Here is a 16612-nt window from a genome sequence, read left to right as displayed (position 1 = left end):
TTTTTATAATACGAAATTCTCTAATACGACATTCTTTAAAAAAAATATATAACATTCGGTTACACGATTAACCTGAAATTAACTTATAAAATTATCCTAATTTTTTCTAGTGTCAGTTTCCTTCGCGGCGAGAAAATCTTATATTTTCTAATCATAGTGGAATTACACGAGATTTTCGACGAACTAGTTTGTATGCCTTAAGAGAGAGAGAGAAGATAAGAGGTTAACGACGCGATTTGACGGGTGATGGTAGACAAGGTGATTGCGGAATTCGCCGCGACGAATTTTGATCTGCCGCGCCTTCCGTCCGGTGTGCGCAGGTTTTACGGGGGCATCAGACCGGCGGAATGCCATTAAGTCTTCGTCTCGAGTACACCGGGGAATCATTTTTCTCTCTTTCTTTCTCTTTCTCTCTCCCTTCCGAACAGTTTTTCAGCTGCCGAGCGATTACGTATCGCGCAACACGATCGAGTTCCCCGGAACGATCGATGGCAGAGGACTTTCAACCACGCGTAAACGGTATTAACCTCTGGAGACTTTAGTACTTTTCGCCGAACGTGTGCATATACTCTTTGCATTTATGGCAACTCGAATGACCGCAAATAAAGCCGCGAGCCCTAGACGAAGCAAACGTGCTAGGAATGGTAAAATTATCGCGGAAATTACAATTCCGTGTTTCAAATCGTAAAAGTACTGGGCTGATTGGATGATAAGACTGGATGAAGGTGATATTACGTCGATATTATTTCTACGAAACTCTTGGTTTGTATTTATAAATTCGTTATCTCGAAATCTTTTATACTCGTATCATCGATTTAATAATTTAATAATAATAAGCGTAATCATTTAATATTATATAATTTAATTTAATACTTTGTAGGATATGTTTACGAACTTAATTCATGCGTAAATAATTGCAATAAAATAATTTACAGCTCATTGATTAGAAATCAGTGTGAATAAAAATAGAGCAGTGTGAGATTAAACAGCTAATGTTTATAATAATAATGTATTTACAAATAATTATATATTATTATATTGTATTGTGATCATTTTCGAAATTTAAGAACAAAAATCTGATTTTTTAATTTTTTACAGATCTGACAAGTATTAATATTTTGTTGCTCGAAAGTAATAATCGATTAGGATTAGAGTATTAAGACCGACATGTTTCATTCCAGATTTTCACCTTGCCGGCACGTTTACAGCATAATATACTTACGAGTAATTATAGGTCATTCGCTCGCGTTTATTTAACGGCATGCGATTCATTAGAACAAATCTCTCGTTTCCTTCACAGAGATAAATCACGTCTTTCTGAACATTAAGTATATCGTATACATGTGAACGCGAAATATCATTGTGTAATAGTTGTGCGATTCAAATTCAATATAACGATATGTACTTATCTATATGCTGATCTTTCTTAATTATAACTGCAATATACATAAAATGTGTAAATGTTGTATTCAGATATTAAAATAAAAATTAAATTAAAAAAAAAATTATGTGTATATGTTAAGAATTAATCTCTCATTTTATCAAATATAATATCTTCCTATTATAAACTATAATAATGATATTAGACGTACCTAGATCAGATTGTTCATATTTTGCGAGCATTGCGATTACCATAATGAAGCTCCTACTTGATTCAGAGAATCGTTCACTAATCACTAAAAATGACAATTTATAAGTATGACTCAAAATTTTCGCGGAAGTCACGAAATCGAGGAATCTCAATATTGTATGATATCGAAAAGTCGCAAAAGAAATTAACAGAATAAAGCGATTCCGAGTGTTACAAACTCTCGAGATACACGTTGAATCACCAATTTAGGACACTATGTATGTAGGCACGTATTGCCTTCATCATGAACAAGTCGAGCGTAATTCGTGTCGCCGTGTTAAGGCCAATTTGATACGAGTCTACAAAAAAGAGTTCACCTTTATTTTATTTTTATCACGACAACATGAAAATAAAATAAGTCAATCGAGAAAAAATTGTCCGAATATTAAAAAATTCTAGCATAAATAATCTGTTACTTAGAATTACGTTTTATACTTTTTAGCAGTTTGCTGATTGACACGAGGATATGACAAATTTATACAATGACATAATTATACAAGCAAAAGCAATGTAGGTATTATTCACTGATTGTCGAATGTGTTTTTTTTTATTATTTATTTCTTGATCAAAATCTTTTCTTTTGAAAACATAGGTATTTCATGTCTCACATTAATTTTTATTTTCTATAAGGTATATTTTTTATTAAATTTTCTAGAATGCATTATTTCACTGTGGTAACCAAGATCAACAATTTGTTTACTCCTTTCGTAATAAAGATAACACAATAATATAAGAGCTAAACATTCACAAAGTTGCCTGATATTTCACTGGGATATAGAAAGACTCGAGAGAACGAACATTCGGAAAAAAGCTCGACAAATAAACAATCGCGAGATTTTTTTCCTCGTCAAACGTAAACTCGCACTGACCGGCAAATCACACGATAAGACTTTGATCAGCATGCGCGCGTGTTCGCGAAGTTAGAGAAAACTCCGGAACCCCGTTCGCGTCCTTGACTTTTGCGTGGAAGACACGTAACTGGCTCGCGCACTCGAATTCAGGATCGGGACAGAACCGAGATTCGTTCTACGGCTGCGTGAAGCCGAGTGCAAGCCTGCGAGTGCGATGAATCATCCCCCTCTTTTCTTTCCTCTCGAGTCGACGCACAGCTGTCCCCCCTCCCCTTCCTCTTCCGTTTGCATATCTCTTTCTCCACCCTCGCGAATGAGAAATAATAATATTACGGATGTCGCGACAACAGTTGTCAAGGTAATTCCGGAAAAGGTTCGCGGCATCGAGAATCTATTTTCAGTCGTGGGGTTCAATTATGACAGGTGCACTGAAAAAAAAATTTTGTTGGATTAACAAAAATTCTGTTCGAAAATGGACGAAACAAAATTCTGATTGAATGTACCAGAATTCCTTTTAATACAACAAATATCTTGTTTGCACCAACAAACTGATTTGTTGTACAAACAAGATGCTTGTTGCATTAAAAGGAATTCTGGTAGATTCAACCAGTAATTCCGTTTCGTCCATTTTCGAACAGAATTTTTGTTAATCCAACAAAATTTTTTTTCCAGTGTGGGCAACAAATTGATTAGAAATTTTTCAATAATTTAATTCTTAATAAATATATTTAATCAGTCCATTTTTTAGGAATGTTTTGCTTTAAAAAAATTTGATTTGTTGATTATAATCTGCTACATCGTGCATTAGACATTTAACTGCGATACAATATTGTGAAACGTTGGAAAACTAGTGAAAGATATTAAAAGATAATTAAGAAAAATCCAGAGAAGTAAAATCTTGAAGTAAATAATAATTCTCGAGAAAATCATCGTACGCGTGTAGCGTCCAAAAAATGTCAAACAATGTTGCTAAATAGCAAAAAAGAACAAGATACAAAGATGGTAAAAGGTATTGTATTCTATCTATATGGTTAGATATTTTTTAGTTTAAAAAGTTCTAAACGCGACACGTGATGACATTAAATAGGCAATATGCCAACGAATGAGTCAAGTAACACGTCAAGAGATGCGTATGCAAGATCTATATCTGTTAACACTTGATGAATCTTACTTCTATTTCTGTTGTGTAGCACGCACCTGATAGAATCAATTAGAATATCCATCTACATAAGATATTAAGCTGAATGAATCTAAGTCAACAAAAGCACAAATATGCCTCGAATATGTAAATCGCTGAGAGTTCATATATGTAATTTCAATTTGATTAAAAAATTTATTGCGAAATTTACTGAAATATTCTTCAGAATCTAATGATAATAATAATCAATATTTAAATTCCAAGTAAAAATTTAATTTTATATAATTTAAATCTATTGTTTATTAAAATATTTTATATTAACCAAGAGAGACATTCGACTATTTCTAAGAACAAGAGATCGAATTTAAATCGACTCAAAGAATTTACAGAAGAAATTTTATTATTATCGTTCGTGAGCAGTTTACATGTCACGATGATTCGTGATTCCGTTTATCCGACTATACCGAATCGAAGAGCGGACGAACGGAAAGCGTGCTTTAGCCACGCGAAGCTATCGCGATAAAAACAGGAATGTCCTGTCTGTGTCTGTGGTATCAGAAAAGAAAGTAAAAATTCGCGCGTAATTACCATGCTCGCGAGCATAACTCACGATCTCAAACCGCACAAGCGTACCACATGCCGCGCGAGCGAAAGAACGATGGAGACTTTCACAGACGGGATTGCTTGACGGAGCGAACAACAAATGACCGATGGTGCCTGGCATGTGCATAGAAATCGGACGAACGAGGGTTGGTCGGATACGTCGTGCGAGATCGCGCGGCGGTGTTTAACGCACGGACGTGTGAAAACGTGATCACGAGAGATTTCTCGCGTAAGCATCAAGCTAAGAAAGAGAGAGAGAAATAAAAAAGGAGAGAGACTTTCCTTCGAGGCGATTTCTAACATCGGACGTACATATAAACGACGACGACACGAGAGATCGTTGTTCCTACTTTGCATAGTGACGCAGCGTGAAACTTCCTTGCTATTTTCAAGTAAATCGAATATGAAAAGTTGAATCGAAAAAGAAACTTATACTTTGAAACTGTCAGTCGCAAGTCTCGCGAAAATTTTTTGGCGAACAAGCGTCAATCTATGATAAAAATATATATATATATATAACGCGAGGTGTACTAGAAAATGGCATTTGCGGTTTATTTTAGATTACGTTCATAGAATTCGAAACTTTGCTTCGTAATTAGAGCATAGAATTATTTGAAGACAAGGATTTGGTTCAAGGAGTAAATAAAGAAATTTATGTTAATGATAATGTATAGAATGTCTCTCTCTCATTCTCTCTCTAATGTAAATGGCTTCATTTATCAAACAGATTAGTCAGTTCAATGATTTACGCTAATGGTTAAAATGAAAGAAAGATCAGAGAAAATTCTACAGGAAGATATTTATCATGCAGCAAAATGTCATTCGAAAAGAATTATTGCAAGATGATGACGAAGATACAAGTTTAAAATCGTTTGAAGGAAAAAAAGAAAAAGCAATTATTGAAGTAAATAAAGCACATTTACTAAAGAGCTCGTTATGACATGCGAATGTATTATACTTACATAGGTATTTAAGATTAACGCGAAGAAATGAAGAAATAAAAAATCGAAACATATATATATATTATATATATTCTCATTTATAACACTGCCTTATTATGGAATCGGAAATACGTTATTTGTGTTACATACAAAGTATCGCGATTATTGCTTAATTTGCGGTTTTATGCGCCTTGTATTTAATACGCTTACAACATAAAGTCTCGAATTTTTTCGCCTTTGCTCTTTTCATTTTCTTTTTATATAAATCTTTTAAGATCTCAGATTGTCTTCCGGAATAAAAATTTTAAAAAATTTAATTAAATTTAATTTTTATTAATAAATATTTAATAAATTAAATTTTTTTTTAATTTTCATTAATAAATTATTATTCCGGAAGACAATCTGAGATCTTAAAAAATTTATATAAAAAGAAAATGAAAAGAGCAAAGGCGAAAAAATTCGAGACTTTATGTTGTAAGCGTATGTAAATACAAGGCGCATGAAACCGCAAATTAAGCAATAATCGCGATACTTTGTATGTAACACAAATAACGTATTTCCGATTCCATAATAAGGCAGTGTTGTAACTGAGAATTGAGGAAGAAGTATCGATCGATCAATTGATCTTATCGATAGAATTATGTATAATTACATAAGCCAAACTGAAATATTATCTCTAGACAGAGATTCGATCGTTTATCTTTTTTTTTGTATATTCGATTACTCGTCGTGCTTGAGGAACAACAACTTCTCGACGGGAAACGCTGACCGAAAACTACCGTCCGGTTGATGATTACGTAACGGTGTTAAAATAATTAGTGCGTATTACGTAGCGTTGCGCTATACGCGCGACCGTAATTGGTAGAGTCTGCTCGTCGTCAAGCGAGAATACGATCACGATGCAGTACTGATGTAGGGTGTATGAAATGTAAATTTTCTCGTTATATATCCTCTCGTTAGTTTCCTCGATCCGACCGCGATTTGGCATTTTCTCTCATTTGATAAATCCTAATTTATTCCCAAGTAGCGCGATAAAATTGTTTATTAACGTAAACGAAGAAGCAAGCAAAAAATAAATGACGGTACACCCAAAGATCTTATAAAATGTTTTTTTTTTTTCAAATAAATTAGGATCAATTATTCAATTTCTTATTTATTATTATTAAAGAAGTGAAATATGATTGTGCAATATATGTGCGACATGGAGAAATGAGAAAAGAATGACAAGACTGGACGAGCAATATCATTGATTGGAGATTTCCATGACGATGATATCTGGCAAAACCACGTTAAAAAACTACATTAAAATATATATATTCATTATATTAGTATATCCAAGGCGACGAGATTCGAGTAGTGAGTCATCATGTACATAATATCGATTCACCTACATTGAGGAATCCGCGTGCGAGCATACGTTCTAGAGACTTGTAGCTACACGGCGAGGACGAGGACGACGATCGAGGAGACACGAGACGGACGATTCATTATTCGAACCGACCACGGACACTTCCCGCTGCCGATTCGGCTCGTAGTCGGCAAATGTCGACCAATTTAAAACGTTCCACATGGTTTCCTGTTTATTACACGTCCCTAATGTCGGCACGATCAATGACTACGTGACCCTGACTAGGAAAATATCACGCAAAATCACGCGCTCATTACCTAGAAATTAGCCTTCAATAATAATAGCAGAAGCTTCGTGACAATTAGGTGAATAATTTGTCACAGATGTGTCTGCTTTAGCAATAAGAGAGTCACCATTGTCTGAAGATGTATATGTGATGTCTTGTGTGTGTGTATGTACATGACATCCTTTAAGCCTTGAATGAAGTAATCTATGACGCTGAAATAGAGTTACAAAAGCTTGCCAAAAGAAGTAGCCATGCCATTATTTTGTTTAAAGCCTCCTGCGATTTAAATAAAGATAAGAGAGAGAGAGAGAACACATGTGACATATGTGGTACATACAAAATTAAAAAGGATCAGAATAAAACCAATTACATTGTAACGCGTACGCGGATGTCTATACACGTAACTATTATTATAAATTGCCTTTTGAAAGCACATGACACGGGAATTCGACATTGAGGGATTAGCAATGGAAAGCGGTGCGCGCACGATGAAATTATCAAAGCCAGAAATAAATGATCGGATTTTGAAATGTGGCTTCGTAAATCGGGGCGAACGACAATGCTGTACCGTTACCGAGGGAAGGCAGTCATATGGGTGTTACGAGAATAAATAACTGCAACCTACTTAAGCGCCTTCGTTATACAGTGAGCTACTCGTACGCCAAAGAGCTCTATCAATCTAAAACACGGATACGAAACGCGGTGCCTCGAATGATCGACTCAACAGACTTGTACTGTCCCAATGAAAGAGATGAAACCGGCTACCCGATATAATGAACCGTCGTAACTGCGAAGCTCTCGATCGAAGTCGTTATGAATGGATGATTCATAAACTAATCTTTAACTTAATCGTTCAAATATATTATCACGTTTCCATCACGAATGTAAATTATTCATAAATAATTGCACAAATATTAATTTGTTAATTAATGTTTAAAGCCTTTTTAAAAGATCCAGTTAATTTGCAACAAAAAATTTAAAACAGAAATCTATCTACTAATTTTATGTCACATATCTTAATATATGTTTGTATTCTAATATGTGTGTATATTATATTTACTTCTTCTGAAATGTTTTTTTGTTGTGCTGTACGACATATAAAATTATAAATAAACGTTTACTGTAAGTTAGATTGTCTAAGGTCTTAAATATTCGCAGAGCAAAAATAGTGATATGAAAATTACTTATACTTATTTTACAAAAACGTACGTTCAACATTTTACAACATATTTTTGCAAGAACTTTGCATTCGAATAAAGGTTGATATGTAAAGTTGACGTTGACATTATTTAATATTTATGACTAATGTTAAACACATTGGATTTGCAAGTGATAAACTCATGTAATATTATAATAGCAATGCGCTTTAGCAATATATATATATATATTTTTTTTTTGAAGCAAAAATATATAATAAAAATTAACTGATAATAACTTTCAAGATAATATAAATTAGATTTAAAAATTCTTAAATAACGGTAAGTATAAAATTTTGTTTTACATGAAAGACGTATTTCCGGGAAAGATTCATTAAAATGTTGGACCTGACCGTGAAACTTGACTCAAACGACTCAAATGTAACGCCGATTTACGTCATAATATTACGAATGTGGCTGCCAAGTTCGAGATTCTTATAACAATTCGTAAATATAAGAATGATAAAAATATGTCGATTGGATTGTTGAATAAGAGTTTATATATTTCGGGAACCCGTGCCTGCACAGACGTGCGTAATCGACCGACTTCCTTCCGTTAGAAACCTGCTGAACCATGCCGGTATATGTGAAACCATCTGGCGCAGGCTATGTAAGCGACCGATGCAACTTGCAACGTATGGAAACCGCACGTACGGCGAAGTTGTTAATAAATAAATTGTATAATGTCTCCCAATCACATTATATACTTAAATCTTATCCATACGGAATTTCTTATACTCAAGTATAAGGAAGGACATATACTCAAAGATATAAAAAAATAGTCTTATATATATATATATATTCATAAATTTTTTCTCAGAAAATATTTGGAATATTAAAATAGGATTTTTTTACCAGTCTATTATATATGTATTTAGTAACATAAAGTAACATTTTTATTGAAAAATTTTTAAAAATGTGGCAGATATTGCTGCTGAAGTCAGATGTGCCTTAATTTTTTAACAGCCAAAAAACGATAAATGAAAAATTCGTTCTTTTATTTAATAAGGAAAACAATTAGATATTTAAAGACAAGACTCGTGTGATATTATAAAATTAAGATTTAGAAAGACAGGGCCAACTATAACGAGCATATTAAATTAGTGAGAGATAAAATGTTCATTAAAAAATAGACTCTAATGCGTAATATGTCATAATTTTTCTTAAAAGAATTTTTATTGTTTTTATATTTACTGAAGAAGGCTGAGGTAACAGCCGAAACGTTTTATTATTTTTATTATCATTGTATCTACTAAGAAATAAATCAATTATGTGTTGACATTACATCTCTCACTAATTTAATATGCTCGTTATAGTTGGCCCTGTCTTTCTAAATCGTTCTTTTATTCTAATAAGTATCATTTTATTAAAATTACAAATTTAAAAAATCCGCTACGATAAAGACTATAGCTTTATCTGTATATTTTAAGAATTAATTGAATTTTTTTATTTCAAATAAATCATATAGATTGTGAGCACCGTAAAATGCAACAGCATCTGATGTCAGCAGCAATATGCGCCATATTTTTAAATATTTTTTAATACAAAATTTAGCATATATTACTAAATATAAATATAATAGACTGATAAAAACCGCATTATTAATCCTAAAACTTTCTGAGAAAAAAATTCATAAGTGTAGGACTATTTTTTTGGTATCTTTTGCGTGTGTCTCTCAAATAAAACTGATATTACACATCGTAAAAAGAATTCTTGTGCTAAATATTATATTACAGCAAAGTGCATTTTGCCGGACAATATCAGATTCATCGTTAAACTTAACACTGATTGATTGATAGTATGTCAGAATTGAACTTCTAAATCGTTATATAATCGATATTAGAAATCGCACGGATATCAGTGTGATAAGAAAATCGAAATTACGATCACGCAAAGCAAAGACGTGTATCATTCCTTACACAATTTTATTTTGATTTATGTATGGTCGGTCGAGTAAAACCAATATCCTCCGTTTAGAGAAGAAATTCGCAGAGGTTAATTCGTCGTGCTATTTAAAAGCCTTCTCGCGCGTATGAGTATCCGTTTACGTTTAAAATATTACTTCTGACATGCTACGTACGTTCGCACGATAAAATCAAAATTTTATCTATCAATATCTTCGACGTAACTGAAAATTGCGACAAAATACATTGAATAGCATTTCTTAGGATTTGTGCTTAATTTAGATCCCTGACTGGACGGATAATGTAAAATGTAGATATTCGCTTAAGAAACTATAAGCATATAAAGTCGAAGTGCCGAACTGATGTGCATCGTTGGACATACATTACAGTTAATCTTATTATAGTAACAGACTATATTAGAAACACATACACAGATATATCAAGTAATAACCGTGCGATGTCGTATTCAACTTACCAATTTAAATGTACTTGTCTTATTTAATATATTGTATTAAATGCTTTTAATAATAATTGCAATTATTTTTTAGTACAGCTGCTTAATTAAAATCTTATATTTTAATATTATTTCTGAAGAAGGAAATATATAAAAATAACCTAATTATAAATGCTATTTAGATACTCGAATATTTAGTTACTCCACAAGTAGTTCAGATAGAAATAATTAATTAAATAAATACATATCTTAATATATAAACACTGTAAAGAAATTGTTAACTAAATCTTTCAACTAAATAATATTATTTAATTAAATATATAAAAATATTTAAATTAAATATAACATATTAAATTTAACAAAACTTGTATTTGACTTAAATACTAATATATTCAATTAACAAAATAGTAATTTAGTTGAAAAATTTAATCAAATTAATAAATTTTTTCAGTGCAGTTTTTTCGCAAAATTAAAGTAATGTGATTAAGATGTATAATATCTAAATATATATAATTATATTTTATTTTTCAGAAAAAATGTATAAATATTTATATTTTGAAAAGATTATTTCGATATATGTGATTTGTATGTTATAAAATTTAAAACAATGTAGAGCAAAAAAATTTCATAATATCGCAATATCATCATTCTTAAATGATGTAAATATAAATCAATTTGATGACTTACGTGATTGTGTAAAATAAAAAATTATATCAATATCTATGTAACTCAAAAATCTTCATATCTATATCTTTTAAGAAACATGATATCTCGTTTCATTTGCTTTGACATATATACAGTGTCTGAAAATTATTATTTCTTTTAGCTATTTCTTTTAATTCTATAGTAAACTTCTTTTAAGTAAAAAAATTTATTTAGAGATGATATTTTATCACGAAGTATTCTTTAATATGCGGTGTTAAATTCTTTTGTAATTAAGTCTTATCCAAGATTCTAATTTTCGTTAAAGCTAATTACTAAAATTTAAAAAAATCTTAATGTTGCAAGAAAAAAAATTTTATTTTAAAATAAATTTTATAACATAACACATATTAAAAGAATCTTTTTAATTAAGATACTTATAAAGTATAAACATTTTGGTTTTTTCTGGAAAACAAAAATACAATTATATATCTAGATATTACATCAATATTGTGATCAATGTTTTGACGTGTCTGTATAAAAATCTAACATCAACAATATTTAAAGAATTGCACAAATTATCAATATCAAAACAAACAACATACATATACATATTTGTGGAAAGATTGACCATTTACTAAATATGGTACAATGAGTAAACAAATGTTCATTAAAATTTTTGCAATTTTACACGATATTCAATATAACAAGCTGCAGAATACAGATTTCTAAGGAGTGCTGACAAATTCACGACGAGAAACCGGCGAGAGCACGTTGCGGCGTCGCAGCAGCTGACGTGCCGCGTGAGAGGCCCACGACGTCGAGCCGATTCGCGCAGATCGGAGAACGTAGGCGTAACACGAATCAGTCGGCATTAAATTTGTAAAGATGACGATGCGCGAGGGACGATAGCGAGATCGCGAGGCGAGAAGGAAAGACGGACCGAGACAGATAACGGTAATCTCTCAGAAGCGCTCGCGGTAGGGACAGTCATTCGTTATGATGACGCAAATTGCAAGGCCGTCAGTTGCGTGACCTTAATGAGTAATCAGTCTGGCAAGTTTCGACTTCGAGCTTGTTGACAATTATTCATATATCACGTCGATCGCGAGATCGCGCACTGTCAAACGTTTGGTGGCGCGTTCAGGACACGTATCTGATAAGTGACGACGAAGACGAGCGAACGACGAGAATGACAGCCGTCGTGGACGAGTGGCGCGACGTTACCGAGGTTTCGCGAGTCTCGCGAGAACGTTCCGAACGACCTTGTATGAAGATTCTCGCGTGTTCACCGGGTTCGCGGGCGCGATTTCCTCGCGGATGATTCGCGAGGGATCGGCATGTTCGGGCTACGCGCGCCTTTCGGTCGCGGGCGACGTGCAGCTACGGGGATGCGCGCCGCGTGTCTCCCAGTGATTACGCGGGGGTCGACGCGTCTTCGCGACGACACCTGCGGCTCGACGATGTCGGATCGTCGTGTCGCGATGAGCTAGCGATGGATCAGAGGCGGAACAAGCTGACAAATACCTCGTTTTTCGACGAGCTCTGAAATCTCCTCCCTGTTGTCGGCCATCTTAGCACCAGTCACTGACTCACAATGCACGCTGGGTAAAAACAAACGCGCCGTCGTCATGTCGCGGCGCTCCGGTGCGCTACGTCAGCGCCACCTGCTGAGTCGCAACGGAAGTATGTGACGTGTCAGCTGTCCGGCGCCTGTCAGTTATGCAACGTGCGCAGAGTCGTAATTATTTGATATTTGTTTTTATGATATTCACATGTGACGTGCGAATGTTTTTTCAAGCATTGTTGCTATTGAAAAAAAGTAGTACCTGATCTTATCCTTTTTTTCGACACTCTTGTTGGATATTTTGAGCTTTCATTCTCTTTGTTACTTTTTTTGTGTTTGATATTTAATTTACATACACAAGAATTGTTCAAAACCTTTTTGTATTTTTATCAGTTATCGTGTTACGTCTGACTACTGATTTCTTGCTAGTCTCATTTATATTCTAAGTATTTTCATATTCAAAGAGCAGAAAAAGAGCACTGACGTATTCTAGTCTGTATCTTTAATCCTATTCAGAAAATCTCAATTTTTCACGATTTTAATAAGTGAATAAATACATAATATCTTTTTAAAATTATCACAAATATAGATACAGTATCCTTTTTTTATGAAAAATTGTATTAATATTATTTCATTAACAAATTTAATGTTTTATTATTATAAAATTAAAGAAAAATGTAAATGTTTTTTTATCAATGAAATTTATATTATTATATAGTAATTTATAATATTAAAAATGTGACATTCTCAACTTTATTTTTTACAAATATATCCTATGAAACAAATTTATTCTATACATAAAATAGAACAAAAAATAATATTTCGTTCAAGTCATATCCTTCGTACAAATTTAGACTTATCAGTATGTATTATTCCCCGTATTACAAATAATTACTGTGTACGTCACATCCTTATTGCATCATATATGTTTCTACGTATACATAATATATCAATTTTTTTTCATCAAATGAATATTACATTAAATACTTTATAAAATACGCCGTAACAGCATCTTTTCCTGGAAATTTCTAAGAACTACGAACTAAATAAGATCTCAGAAACTTGTCAGTGCTCCCCTCTTTTAATTTTCTTTCGCGCAAGTGTACACGTTCGGCATGACACACTTTCACGACTCCGCTCCTGGCACACGTCGCCAGCGTTAATATATTCCCGTTAGGCAGTACAGAGACAACAGTCTTCGTGAGTTTTTCGAAGAGTTTGGTGTTTGTTCGCAGCTCGTAAAAATGAGTGATCGCACCGTCGTGATTGTTTCGGCTGTCAGGACACCCATAGGTGAAAAGCAAAGAATTATATATAATACTTGTCAGTAAAATTAAGCGCAGCAATTAGTCGTTTTTAAGTTAACAAAGTGCAAACAATTATGGAATTCGAATGATATAAATAAATAAATTTTAAAAATATTGTGCTATTTACATTATTTCCAATAAACAGTCAAAATTCAAGAATGTCTTATAACTTCGTATAAGGTAATCCACATGTGTACATACACAGTTTGAAAATATATTAAATATATATATATATATATATATATATATATATATATACACATATAAAATGCATAGTTTATCACCATTGTACAATAATATTTTATAAAACACAATATAATAATAATGAAGAAAAAATATATTGAGATGTATTGGAAATAAAGAAACTAATTCAGCTTATTTGAATATTTATATAAAATATTGTTGTAGCAATATCAAAATAAATATAAAATTTTTGTATATTTTATAATAATCCAATTTCTAATCTGTAGGATCATTCTGTGGGTGCTTGTCTTCCTTGAAGGCATCAGAAATGGGAAGTATTGTTATTAAAGAAAGTCTGATAAGAGCTGGATTAGAAGGAACAGATGTTAACGAAGTCATCATGGGTCAGGTATATAATTTGCACATATTTACATTAGAAATATCAGAATGAATACCTATTTCCAAATTTATCTAAATTTACACATACCTATGAAACAAACATATGTTTGTTAATACACATTTTTATCATTTTTAGATACTTACTACAGGAGAAGGCCAAAATCCTGCAAGACAAGCAGCAATCAATGCTGGAATACCTATTCATGTTCCTGCTTATCAAGTAAACATGTTATGTGGTTCTGGTCTAAAGTATGTATCTAATCTATAATATGTTGTATAATATACGGATGTTCTTAACTATGCAATAGTTTATCGTAAAATAATATAAAACTGTAATATATCATGTAAATATGTTGTAGGTCTATAATAAATGGTTATTCTTCTATAAAAATGGGAGAAAGTGATATAATTGTAGCTGGTGGTCAAGAAAGCATGAGCAGAGCACCGCATGCCATGTATCTTAGAAATGGTGTAAAATTTGGGAATTGTAATTTACTTGATACATTGCTAGATGATGGTTTAACAGATGCTTTCCATAATATTCACATGGCAATCACAGGTAAAACGAAAATATTACAACTGGATACAATTCTATTATAAAAATTAAAATTTTGTACAAATGTTATTACATCTTTTTATTATTTACAATTTTGGTAGCTGAAAATATTGCTGAAAAATATGGAATAAGTAGAGAGGCACAGGACTCCTATGCAAGTAAATCTCAGCAGAAGGCAGAGAATGCTATTAATGCTGAATATTTCGCCAAAGAAATTATTCCAGTAACCATTGCAAATAAAAAAGAATCTATTGTCATTTTTAAGGATGAATTCCCGAAATTTGGAACAACAACGGAGAAACTTGCAAAATTAAGACCAGCATTTAGACCAGTGCGTAAATATTATTTCCTGTAACTTTCATACTTTATTAAAAATACTATTTCATACTTTATTTAAAAATGCAATTATTGATATTATATTTTATTTAGAATAATGGAACCGTTACTGCTGGTAATGCATCTGGTATAAATGATGGTGCAGCTGCTGTAGTTCTTATGTCTCAAGAAGTTGCTGAAAGTAAAGGAATTTCATCATTAGCCAAAATTGTTGCAATAGCACAAGTTGGAGTTGATCCTCAAATTATGGGTATTGGCCCAATTGAAGCTGTTAAATTAGTCGTTAGTATATATTGTATCTGTATTTAGATTAATTTTATACTATACTAACACAATGTAAAATTAAATATGATTATATGAATGGAAATGTCAATTCTAGTTAAAGAAAGCTAATTGGTCAAAGGAGGAAGTGGATTTTTATGAGCTGAATGAGGCCTTTGCAGCACAAGCAATTGTATGTATTCAAGAACTAGGACTGGATCCCGAGAAAGTTAATGTAAATGGCGGTGCTATAGCTTTAGGTCATCCTATTGGCATGTCTGGTATGCTATTGAATTAATATACAAACTTTCTTTAATAGAATTCTCGTTTTAAAATAACATTTTACGTTTTAGGAACAAGAATATTGGTCACCCTGTTACACACTTTAGAAAGAACTGGAAAGAAAAAAGGTGTTGCATCGTTGTGCATAGGAGGAGGAATGGGTATTGCTTTGGCTGTCGAAAGAAAATAACACAAAAATGTCTTCTTTATTTATATATATAAATCTTATATGAAATTCTATATGAAGATATCTTATATGAAGTTTATTAAATTTTTATTAAAGTTTTTCTTGATAATAATGGCATTCCTCTTATGCTAAATGTTGAATAATGTGATCAGACATTTATTATGAAATTATATAATAGAAACTTCTAGTGCTCAAGTTGCTTGTTTATTGAAACATGCAACTAGTATTTTGTTATCCAGTTCTTTTTTTAGGAGAATAATGTAATTAAATTAAATATTTTTACAATATATATTTCACAGTATTTTTATACATAATATAAAAATATTTAGATGTAAATCATATAAAGTATTATCATGCTAACCTTTTTACCTAACTCGAAGTATGAAACATATTAAATAAAAATAGTAAATCCAGAGTCTCTTTTATATATCTATATTAATCCTATATATATAAATAATATATCATCAAATTAAACATATATATGGACATGTATTATGATTAATAGCACTAAAGTCCAAGGGGATAAATATAATAATTAAAA

The 16612-nt window shown here is 32.1% G+C and overlaps 2 protein-coding genes across 7 annotated transcripts in view; one reads left to right on the top strand and one right to left on the bottom strand.

Annotated features, from left to right (window-relative positions):
- The window catches only part of LOC114932668 (uncharacterized), a 158408-nt gene extending 145805 nt beyond the window's left edge, over positions 1–12603 (bottom strand). Inside the window, exons 1-2 of one of the 3 annotated variants that reach the window (XM_085482843.1) lie at positions 2500–2662; positions 1593–1676 (exon numbers count right to left, since the gene is read on the bottom strand). In XM_085482843.1, coding sequence (XP_085338969.1) covers positions 1593–1635 — 43 coding nt within the window. In that variant the 5' untranslated portion in view covers positions 1636–1676; positions 2500–2662. Of the gene's footprint in view, positions 1–1592; positions 1677–2499; positions 2663–12520 lie in introns of those variants that run through there. The other 2 variants (XM_085482841.1, XM_085482835.1) reach the window with 2 other exon arrangements.
- On the top strand, positions 12101–16486 carry Acat2 (Acetyl-CoA acetyltransferase 2). Of its 4 annotated transcripts, none has more exons than XM_029304982.2 (9): positions 12101–12722; positions 13796–13853; positions 14338–14459; positions 14586–14698; positions 14809–15008; positions 15107–15336; positions 15435–15623; positions 15721–15883; positions 15956–16486. In XM_029304982.2, the coding sequence occupies exons 2-9, from the start codon at positions 13805–13807 to the stop codon at positions 16072–16074; spliced, it is 1185 nt and encodes a 394-aa protein (XP_029160815.1). In that variant the 5' UTR covers positions 12101–12722; positions 13796–13804; the 3' UTR covers positions 16075–16486. The 4 variants fall into 4 exon arrangements, with proteins under 4 accessions (XP_029160815.1, XP_029160814.1, XP_029160817.1 ...); XM_029304981.2 differs by having other exon boundaries at positions 12101–12734; XM_029304984.2 differs by lacking the exon at positions 13796–13853.
- The last annotated feature ends 126 nt before the right edge of the window (positions 16487–16612 follow it).

The sequence above is a fragment of the Nylanderia fulva genome, unplaced genomic scaffold (genome assembly GCF_048542155.1).
Source record: "Nylanderia fulva isolate GAGA-0341 unplaced genomic scaffold, ASM4854215v1 Scaffold22, whole genome shotgun sequence".
Taxonomy (NCBI): domain Eukaryota; kingdom Metazoa; phylum Arthropoda; class Insecta; order Hymenoptera; family Formicidae; genus Nylanderia; species Nylanderia fulva.
This window is presented reverse-complemented; position numbering and strand designations above follow the sequence as displayed.

Bases quoted from the DNA above. Each gene is read 5' to 3' on its own strand.
- Acat2 (XM_029304982.2), top strand. From the start codon at position 13,805: ATGAGTGATCGCACCGTCGTGATTGTTTCGGCTGTCAGGACACCCATA. The intron at 14,460-14,585 runs GTATATAATTTG...TATCATTTTTAG, and splicing joins ACGAAGTCATCATGGGTCAG to ATACTTACTACAGGAGAAGG. The intron at 14,699-14,808 runs GTATGTATCTAA...AATATGTTGTAG, and splicing joins TTATGTGGTTCTGGTCTAAA to GTCTATAATAAATGGTTATT.